Below are 10,957 nucleotides of genomic sequence, written 5' to 3'. Positions count from 1 at the left end.
TAATACACTCATTATCCTAAACATTAGTCAAGAGATTAAACATGATTGTATTAACTTAAAGTCTATGTCCTCTTCCTTCAGAGAAACCAAGTCCACCACCCAAACTTGGTGTAACAGACGTGACCAAGGAGAGTGTGTCTCTGGCCTGGGCCAAACCAGAGCAGGATGGAGGCAGCAGAGTCATTGGCTACCTAGTGGAAGCTCTGGAGAAAGGCCAGGAGAAATGGGTCAAGTGTGGCATAACCAAGTCCATCCACTTCAGTGTGTCAGGCCTGAGGGAAGGGGCAGAGTACTTCTTCAGAGTCCGAGCTGAAAACCATGCCGGAATGAGTGACGTTAAAGAAATGGTCACCCCCGTGATGATCCGAGACCAGCTTGGTAAGTCAGATCAGCAAAAAGAATAAATAGATAATTATGATCCAAGTTTCCCAAGTAGATGATTAATATAAGAAATATGCACGTACTACATAGAGTTGAAGTGACACCTTCATTATTCACTACATGAAATACATAAAATGCATAATGATATCAAATGTTTTGGTAGCTTTTTTCACTTTTACACTTCTCTCTCTACAGCATCTCCTGACATCAACATGAACGACTTCCCTCACAACACCGTTTATGTTAGAGCTGGATCTACCCTAAAGTGTGAGATCCCGTTGGCAGGCTGGCCACAGCCTAAGGTCAGCCTGTCTAAGGACAACGTGCTGCTGAAGTCAACAATGAGGTTCAACTCTGAAGTCACGTCGGACAGCATAAAGATCACTCTGCGTGAGAGCATTGCCGGAGACTCGGGGCGCTACGACATTGTGGCTTCCAACTCCAGCGGAACTACTAAGTCCTATGTGAACATTGTGGTCCTTGACCGTCCCAGTGCTCCGGTGGGACCTGTGGAGCTATTTGACATTACAGAGGACAGCGTGAGCCTTACGTGGCTCCCTCCAGTCTACGACGGAGGCAACCCCATAACCAACTACATTATCCAGAAGAGGGAGACAACTACTGCCAATTGGGTGGAGGTTTCCTCTGCTGTGGCACGCTGCACCATGAAGATCATGAAGCTGACCACAGGCATGGAGTACCAGTTCAGAATCAGAGCTGAAAACAGATTTGGAATCAGTGAACACATTGACTCACCAGCTGTCACTGTCACCCTGCCTTACAGTGAGTGCTCATCTTCACACTTCTTCCATCACATGTGCTATCAAACTGCTCTGTAGCTGCAGTAGTGATGTCACTCAAACATGAATGATCACTATAGACAGAAAAGAGGAGGATTAAATAATAACATGGAATGATCATAACTCATTCGGTCTGCTGAGTGACATTGTGGTGCCGGGCTAGGAAGGGGGTTAGTTCCTGTCCCTAAAACCAGAGGAGGTCCCTGCCCCCTGGTGGAGGAGCTCTGTACAACCTTTAGCAGAGCACCGAGCTCCTCTTACCCAGAGATAGAGCTCCACAGAGAGGCAGAGCGGTAAACAGCTGCAGGTCTGCTCTCCTCTAGACCAGACTGCTAGAAACCAGCAGAACTTCCCCAGTAAAGTTTATGGGGTCACCTGACATGAAAGAACCTAACACTGAAAGTTTTGTCTCGTCATATAAGATTATACACAGACATGTATACACAACATAAGATTTCAATGCAGCTGAATTAGATTAGATTAGATTAGATTCAACTTTATTGTCAATGAGCAAGTACAGGTACAAGCCAATGAAATGCAGTATGCAATACAATGCATACAATGCATAGTAATGCAATATATACGTTGTGCTCTGTTTGACATTTTGGCTTGATTACTGTCATCTTTGGTGCTGCTCCACTTCAATCAGGGGTTACCTCAAGGCACTGTCCACACTCTACAGAGCAGCACTAACTGTGTTCCGTTGTGTTTTTTCTCCTTGCCCTTCAGCCATTCCCGATGCACCATCAACTCCAGAGGTCACTGGAGTGACCAAAGAAACCGTCACAGTAGCCTGGAAGGAACCCAAAGCTGACGGTGGCAGTCACGTTTTTGGCTACCACCTCCAGATGAAAGACAGAAACAGCATCTTGTGGCAGCGGGTCAACAGGATGGTAATCCGTGCAACACACTTCAAGGTTTCCAACATCAATGCTGGACTCATTTATGAGTTCAAGGTAGCAGCTGAGAATGCAGCTGGAGTCAGCGACTTCAGTAAGGCCTCAGATGCTGTGCTGGCTATCGACGCCTGTGGTGAGTGAAATGTCAGACAACTTTGGTGAAAAATCCATGTGTACCTACCAGAAAGACATGACCTGACAGCTCACTGTGTGTTACTGTAGAGCCACCCGTCAACTTGCGCATCAGTGACATCACGAAGAATTCCATTAGCCTGGTCTGGGAGAAGCCCAACTTTGATGGAGGATCCTCTATCACCGGCTACATCGTTGAAAAGAGAGAAGGTGCTGGGGGCAGGTGGTTCAAGGCCAACATCACAAATATCACAGACACTCGCTTCGCTGTGACCGGCCTGACACAGGATGAGACGTACGAGTTCAGGGTTATGGCCAAGAACGCCGTTGGATCCATCAGTAACCCATCCCTTATTGCCGGACCAGCCACATGCGTGGACACCTATGGTAGGACCAACATTCGTTACGTGTGGATGTACCACTTTAGATGTCCAAGTTAGAATACTTTCCGGCCTGACAATAAGAACGTAATAAAAATAATCACAATGTGTATAATTCTGTTTGATTTCCCAGGTGCCCCGGTGATCGACCTGCCTCAAGAGTACTTCAGTGAGGTTAAGTACAGGGCCGAATCTAATGTGGAGCTGAAGTTTAACATCACGGCTAAGCCTGCTCCCACCATTGAGTGGTTCAAGGATGGCAAGGAGCTGGAGTCTACTGCCCAGCTCACCTTCAAGCACACATCTGACTCTACAAGCTTGTTCTTGAGGGAAACTACCCGTCTGAACTCTGGAAATTATGAGGTGAAGGTGAAGAACTCCCTGGGATCAGCCTTTGCCATGGTCAAGCTGCTTATACAAGGTAATTACACATTTGATATTTATTTATGGCAGTAACTTTAAACAATGCCATGGACGTTTTTGGTTATAGATAATTAACACTGCAAATACATCCCTCCATCTTCCAGACAAACCTGGGCCTCCAGCTGGAGAGATCCAGTTTAAGAAGGTGACTTCTGACAACATAACCATCATGTGGGCTCCGCCTGCCGATGAAGGTGGTGCCATGGTAACCCACTACATTGTAGAAAAGAGAGAGACGAGCAGGATCATGTGGTCCATCGTGTCAGAGAAACTTGTGGATTGCATTGTGAACGTGCCCAGGCTCATCCAGGGCAATGAGTACATCTTCAGGATCCGTGGTGTCAACAAGTATGGCACTGGAGATGCACTGGAGTCTGAACCCATCATTGCCAGGAACGCCTTTGGTAAATACACACAACACAATGAGGGAAAGTACTTTTGACTTGACAGTAATACAATAGGAGAAAGGACATTGGAAATATTCACCTGATCATTTTGCTTTTCAAAAGTTCCTCCCAGTGAACCATCCAAGCCTACAGTGACTATGATCACCAAGTCCACTATGACAGTGATCTGGGAAAGACCGGCACTAGATGGAGGGAGTGACATTGATGGCTACTACCTGGAGAAGAGGGAGAAGAAGAGTCTGCAGTGGTTCAAGGTTTGTTATCTAGGCATACCTTTACACATTTCTGTTGCCTCTGGTCTTCATCTTAAAGACAGAGGTGTTGTATCATCATAATGTTTGTCTTTGTCCAGGTGGTGAAGGGCACCATCAGAGACACCAGACAGAAAGTCACCAACCTGGTGGAGAAAAACGATTACCAGTACAGAGTTTGCGCTGTCAACAAAGCTGGAGCAGGAAACTACTCTGAGGCTTCAGACCTGTACCAAGCCTATGACCCCATCGGTAAGACCGCACCTCAGTCAAAGGGACAAAGACATAATGACTGCTAATTGTTTTGTGTTTTGAACCGGTCGCTCTATCAACAGCTGAACATTTTCACTCCCCTTCTTTGTCCCCAGATCTGCCTGGTGAGCCATCAAAATTGAGGGTGGTTGACTCCACAAACACCTCCATCACCCTCGGCTGGGAGAACCCTGTCTATGACGGTGGCAGCGAGATCACACACTATGTGATTGACCAGATGAACTCTGAAGACAAAGAATGGGCAACTATCAACCCTCAGGTCAAGTCCTGCGAGTATGTGGTGTCCCACCTCAAACCTGGAACATACTACTACTTTAGGGTCTCTGCTGTCAACTGCAAGGGTAAAGGAGAAGACATCAAGATGTACCAGCCTGTGCAGGCCAAGGATATCCTAGGTTTGTATTCACTTAAGGCTCTTGCACACTACAAGACAAAAACCTTGATGTTTTAGTCTGTGTCAGAAATCCCCTGATTGTAGCAAAGTTCGCTTTCACATCACAGACTTCTAGTCTTCTAGTGTGAGCACTGTTTGCTCCATAATATTAAAAACACAACAGCAAACAAGTCTTAGCTTCAGATTAACAGAATTTATTGTCCATTAATGACCGGATGACATCATTAACACAAATATCTGCTCTGTGCTGCTTGTTCCAACAGAGGAAGCCGATCTCGATCTGGATGTTCCCATGACAACCCAGTACACAGCCAGGGCTGGTCGTGACGTGGAAGTGTTCATACCCTTGAAAGGACGCCCCACCCCCAACGTGACCTGGCGCCGCAGTGACCGCAACATGGCTGGTGACAATCGTTACACCATCACTAGCACAGAGCGTGCCACCACCCTCCTCATCCCCAAGGTCACCCGCGATGACTGCGGCAAATACCTGCTGGAGATAGAGAATGGCGTGGGAGAGCCTAAGATCATCACTGTGTCCCTGAAGGTTCTTGACAGCCCGTCTGCCTGCCAGAAACTGATTGTCAAGAATGTGACCAGGGGAAAGCTGACCCTCAGCTGGGAGGCTCCTCTCATTGATGGAGGTTCACCCATCACTAATTACATTGTAGAAAAGAAGGCCTCCACCATGAAAGCTTACCAGGTAATCACCAATGAGTGTGCCAACACGGGCTACAAGGTGTCAGACCTGGAGGAGGATGTGGCCTACTTCTTCTGTGTGTCTGCTGAGAATGAGTATGGTGCGGGTGACATCTGTGAGACCGCTGAGCCAGTCAGAGCCACAGAAACACCTGGAGCTGTTAAAGACCTGGTTATGGCCGACTCTACAAAGACGTCTGTCACCTTGCAGTGGACCAGGCCTGACCACGATGGTGGCAGCCACATCTCTGATTACATCATTGAGAAGAGAACGCAAGAAGAAGTCAACTGGACACTGGGTGCAACATGCAAGCGCTGCAGCTGTGAAGTGACAGAACTGAAGGAGAACGCCATCATGGACTTTAGGGTGTTTGCCAAGAATGAGAAGGGCAACAGCGACTTCTCCCAGATTGGACCAATCACAGTGATGGACTTCATTATTCCACCAGAGGCCAACCTCAGTGACTACCCGAATGGAGAGCTGGCCGTTCGTATTGGTCAAAACATTCACATTGAGCTGCCCTTCAAGGGTAAACCAAGGCCTGTGATCAGCTGGCTAAAGGACAACCTGCCTCTGAAGGAGAGTGACAAGGTTCGCTTCAGAACCACTGACAACAAGACTGCAATGACAGTCCGAGGAGCGAAGAAGGAGCATGCTGGCCAGTACACTTTGGTTCTGGACAATAGGACGATCAAGAACTACTTTGATATTAATGTGGTCACTCTTGGACCTCCTTCTGCGCCTGTTGGACCAGTACGTTTTGATGAGATCAAAGCCCAGGGCATCATCATCTCTTGGGATGAGCCAAAGGAGGATGGAGGTGGTGAGATCACCTGTTACAGCGTTGAGAAGCGGGAGACTTCTCAGGCCAACTGGAAGATGGTCTGCTCCAGTGTTGTCAGAACGACTTTCAAGATCCCCAACCTGGTCAAGGGAACTGAGTACCAATTCAGAGTCCGGGCTGAGAATAAGTTTGGAGTCAGTGAGCCCCTTAACTCCTCAGACATCACGGCCCAGCACCAGTACAAACCTCCTGGTCCTCCAGGCAAGCCAGTGGCTTACAACATCACGAGCGATGGTATGACCATCAAGTGGGAAGCTCCTGGCTTCGATGGTGGATCCCCCATCCAAGGCTACCATGTGGAAAAGAAGGACAGGAACAGTCTGTTGTGGCAGAAGGTGAACCCCACCATCATCTCTAACAAAGAATACAGGATCATTGGTCTGATTGAGGGTCTTGAGTACTCCTTCAGAGTCTATGCAGAAAACAACGCTGGACTCAGCCCTGTTAGTGAACAAAGCAAGCATGCTCTCGCCATCTCCCCTGTCGGTAAGTAGACAAAAGCTGAATCCCAAATTGGAATGAGAGCCCTAACCAAACTGTTTGAGTTGCATAATTGCTTGATGATTCTAAACTAAGCCAGAACCGAACCAAAGCAAACTCTTTTCTCTCCTTGGTTAGATCCACCTGGCACCCCAGTCTGTATTGATGTGACCAGAGACTCGGTCACCCTGCAGTGGGACATACCCAAGAAGGACGGAGGCTTTAAAATCGTGGCCTACAGTGTGGAGAGGCGGCAGGGCAGAGGCAAATGGCTGCGCTGCAACTTCACCGACATCAGTGAGACACAGTTTACTGTTACCGGTCTGTCTGCTGGAGACAGATTCGAGTTCAGAGTGATCGCCAGGAATGCAGTGGGCACCATCAGTCCACCGTCTAATTCCTCTGGCTACATCATGACTAAGGACGAGAGCAGTACGTATTTTCAAGACACTGATCATTTAATAACTCTGCACTCATGTAGAGAGTTTGTTGAAGTGTTGTTGTGCAAAGACTTTGAACCCCAAACTGGTTTCCAACATCCATGTTTTTGCTTTCAGTCTCCCCCGAGATCGAGTGGTCTCCAGACCAGGCCCTCACCCTTAGGGCCGGAGAAAATGTCAAGCTAAGCTGCACCATAACAGGGCGCCCTGTCCCCCAGGTCATCTGGTACAAAGATGGCAAGGAAATCGACAAGAGGACTATGATCGACATTGAGATCACTACCGGTATTGGTACCAGCAGCCTGTTCATTCGCGATGCTGACAGGAACCACCGTGGCATCTACACAGTGGAGGCAAAGAACAAATCTGGAAACAAGAGAGCCGACGTTAATGTCAGAGTCCAAGGTGAGAACAGAGCAGATGTTATGGTCAAGTACTGGTCAATGTAAAATATCACAGTATTAACCAGACGTACTTTACTCTGTGTTAAACAAAAAGATACTCCTGGACCTGTGGAGGGCCCAATCCGCTTCACTGGAATCACAGCTGAGAAGTGTACCGTATGGTGGAACCCTCCAGAGAATGATGGCTGTGCTGCCATCACCCACTATGTGGTGGAAAAGAGGGAGACCTCCAGGATCACCTGGGCTCTTGTCACTTCCAAGTGCGAAGCCTGCTCCTTCAATGCCACCAACCTTATCAAGGGCAATGAGTACCAGTTCAGAATCTCTGCTGTCAACAAATTCGGTGTGGGCAAACCACTGGACTCTGATGCGGTCATCGCTCGGATGCAATACAGTGAGTAAAATCTTTTGACTCTTTCCCCCCGTCTGCTTTTCAGTGATATTGATAGCCAGTCTTATTCCAGTGCTGTGGAACTCACCCTGTTTCTGTCCCTTCAGCTGTACCTGATGCCCCTGGCACCCCAGATTCCACCCATGTGACCGGAAACAGCATCACCGTATGCTGGACGCGGCCCCGGTCTGATGGAGGAAATGAAATTAAACTCTACATCTTGGAGAGGCGGGAGAAGAAGAGTCTGCAATGGGTGAAGGTTTCCTCAAAGAGGCCTATCACAGAACTCCGGCACCGTGTCACCAATCTCACCGAAGGAAATGAGTATGAGTTCCGTGTCATGGCTGAGAACGGTGCTGGTATTGGACCTGCCAGCAGCACCTCTAGGCTGTTCAAGACCAAGGAGCCCACCAGCCCCCCCAGTGCCCCCACTGTGGTCAAGGTATGCTAGAAGTTCTAATTTGAGGTTCTACATTTATTGTTTGCTTGCATTTATTGGATTTTCAATTCGATTGATGTCTACAATACACCAGCTGAAAAGTCCAGGACCAAGTTGTTATGGATCACACAAGAATATATCAAAAACAAAAAAAGAATGAAAATGATATCATTTACATTGTATTTATTTGGATACCAGAAAATGTAAATGTGAAATGCCAAATTGGGTTAGAATTGATCAGCACAGCACAAAACATACGTGGAAATGTGTGCTGCGGTTTTACTGTAAAGGAATAAGACAATATGCTAAAACCAGAATAAAATGAAGCAAAACATTTTCAATGACAAATCAAATGAACATTACAGTTGTCTGTTCTCCAGGTCATAGACTCCACCAAGAACTCTGTTACCCTGGAGTGGACCAAACCGGTCTTTGACGGCGGATTGGAAATCATCGGCTACAACATTGAAATGTGTAAAGTCAGTCTGGAGGAGTGGCACCGAGTCAACAGCCAACTCTGTATCCACACAAGGTATACTGCCAAGAACCTGGTGCCGGGTGAGATCTACAAGTTCAGAGTCAGCGCTGTCAATGGATCCGGACAAGGTGAGGCCTCAGTGATCCCCAACCCAGTCCAGGCTCTGGACAGACTTACGTCCCCCGAGATCGATATTGCTGCTGACTTCAAGCAGACTCATATCGTGAAGAATGGCGGCAGCGTATCCCTCCACATTGCCTTCTTTGGCAAACCAGTCCCTCTCGCCACCTGGTCCAAGGTAGACAGTGAACTCCCCGTCCTGGCCGACATCAACACCACAGATTCCTCCTCAACTCTGACCATTGAGGGCTGTACCAGGTATGAGGCTGGCAAATATACCCTGTTCCTGGAGAACAATAGCGGTCGCAAGTCCATCACGTTCACTGTCAAAGTTCTGGACACTCCTGGACCTCCTGGAGCCATCACCTTCAAAGATGTAACCCGTGGAGCCCTGACAATGATGTGGGACGCCCCGACCAATGACGGTGGCTCCCGTATCCACCACTACATTGTGGAAAAGCGTGAAGCAAGCCGACTAGCTTGGCAAGAAGTCAGTTACAAGTGCTCTCGTCAGATTATCAGGGTCACAGGTTTGGACATCGGTGTGCCTTTCCTGTTCAGGGTCATTGCCGTGAATCAGTATGGACAGGGAGAGCCTCACGAGTTGACGGAGCCTGTCATTGCAACAGAAGAACCTGCACCACCAAAGAGACTTGACGTTGTCGACACAACCAACTCCACAGCCTCTCTGGTGTGGCTGAAACCTGAACATGATGGTGGAAGCCGCATCAGAGGCTACATGGTTGAATGCAGAGTCAGCGGCACAGACCGCTGGGTGCTGTGTGGAGAGACCAAGTCCCTCAAGATGCTGGTGGAGGGACTGATTGAGAACACAGAGTACCACTTCAGAGTGACAGCCAAGAATGATGCTGGAGTCAGTGAGCCTCAGGGCACCTTCAGCTCCGTGATCATCAGGGAGCCCCGCATTGAGCCAACAGCTGACCTCAGTAGCATCACCAACCAGCTCATCACTTGCAAGACCTCAACCACCTTCACCATTGACATCCCCATTAGTGGAAGACCAGCTCCCAAAGTCACCTGGAAGCTGGAGGAAATGAAGCTGAAGGAGACCGACAGAGTGTCCATCAAGACCAACAAGGAGAGGACAACACTGGTGGTGAAAGACAGCAAGAGGAGCGACAGCGGAAAGTACTACCTGATCCTGGAGAACGCTGCCGGAGTGAAGACCTTCACAGTGACCGTGGTGGTGGTCGGCAGACCCAGCCCTCCCACAGGCCCGGTGGACATCTCTGGAGTCTCCTCTGAGTGCTGCAACTTGTCCTGGTCTGAACCAGCTGATGATGGTGGCACAGAAATCACCAATTATATTGTGGAGAAACGTGAGTCTGGCGCCACTTCCTGGCAAGTGGTCAACTCCAGCGTGAAGAGGACCACCATCAAAGTGACCCACCTGACGAAGTACATGGAGTACACCTTCAGGGTCTGTGCCGAGAACAAGTTTGGGGTCAGCAAGTCCATGGAGTCTGCTGCAGTCATCATTGAGCATCCATTTGGTAAGAAGTTAAAAATGCAATAACAAAAATGTAATTCTTAGTTTACCCAAACTGTGCGTGTATGATTCAATTCAACTTTATTTTCATAGCGTCAACTCACAACAGAGTCGTATCCCAAGGCGCTTTACAAACACAGCATTTATAGAACATGTATGTTGTAAGTAAGGTTGCCAACATGGTCACGGTCCTCTACCTCACTTGTCCTGTATGAACTGCCAGGCCTCTCTCTGTCGGTGCAAAAGGACAAAAGAGAGAGAGCAAAAAATATAAATGTGTATTTTGTGGCTCAGAATCATGACTTAAGGAAATATACACATTTTTCCTTTCCAGTTGAATAAGAATACGAATGACACTGTATTTACACAACACCATACCCTTGCTCCACAGCTCCCCCAAGTCCTCCCAGCCGCCCAGACGTGGTCACTGTGTCAGCCAACGCCATCAGTATCAAGTGGGACATCCCGTACGCAGACGGCGGCAGTCAGGTGACGGGTTACTGGATTGAGAAGAAAGAGAGGAACACCATCCTGTGGGTGAGGGAGAACAAGCTGCCCTGCCTGGAGTGTCACTACAAGGTGTCCAGCCTGATCGAAGGCCTAGAATACCAGTTCAGGGTCTATGCCATGAACATTGCCGGCCTCAGCAAGGCCAGCGAGGCCTCCAGACCTGTTGCGGCTCTCAACCCTGTTGGTGAGGAACACTTCTTTTTTTTTTTCAGACCTCTTTGTTTATTTCTTTGAATTATTTCTCCTTTTCCTTATTTTTTTTCTCATGAAAGACTTTTTTCATAGTCTTTTGAAATAAGAA

General features: G+C 48.2%; 1 protein-coding gene across 1 annotated transcript in view; it reads left to right on the top strand.

Moving 5' to 3' along the window:
* ttn.2 (titin, tandem duplicate 2) overlaps positions 1–10,957 on the top strand; it is a 187,914-nt gene that overhangs the window by 159,506 nt on the left and 17,451 nt on the right. The window contains 16 exon segments of the mRNA XM_076138549.1: positions 82–378; positions 577–1,164; positions 1,911–2,213; positions 2,303–2,599; positions 2,726–3,013; positions 3,120–3,419; positions 3,525–3,676; positions 3,775–3,925; positions 4,042–4,341; positions 4,604–6,370; positions 6,503–6,796; positions 6,922–7,209; positions 7,303–7,602; positions 7,707–8,041; positions 8,419–10,150; positions 10,538–10,840. Of these exon segments, the coding sequence (XP_075994664.1) occupies positions 82–378; positions 577–1,164; positions 1,911–2,213; positions 2,303–2,599; positions 2,726–3,013; positions 3,120–3,419; positions 3,525–3,676; positions 3,775–3,925; positions 4,042–4,341; positions 4,604–6,370; positions 6,503–6,796; positions 6,922–7,209; positions 7,303–7,602; positions 7,707–8,041; positions 8,419–10,150; positions 10,538–10,840 (7,695 nt within the window).

Source organism: Genypterus blacodes, unplaced genomic scaffold (assembly GCF_046128005.1).
Source record: "Genypterus blacodes isolate CSIRO-AG114 ecotype Tasmania unplaced genomic scaffold, CSIRO-AGI_Gbla_v1 ptg000376l_1, whole genome shotgun sequence".
NCBI lineage: Eukaryota > Metazoa > Chordata > Actinopteri > Ophidiiformes > Ophidiidae > Genypterus > Genypterus blacodes.
Note: the sequence above shows the minus strand (reverse complement) of the source record. Positions and strands in the feature narration are given on the sequence as shown.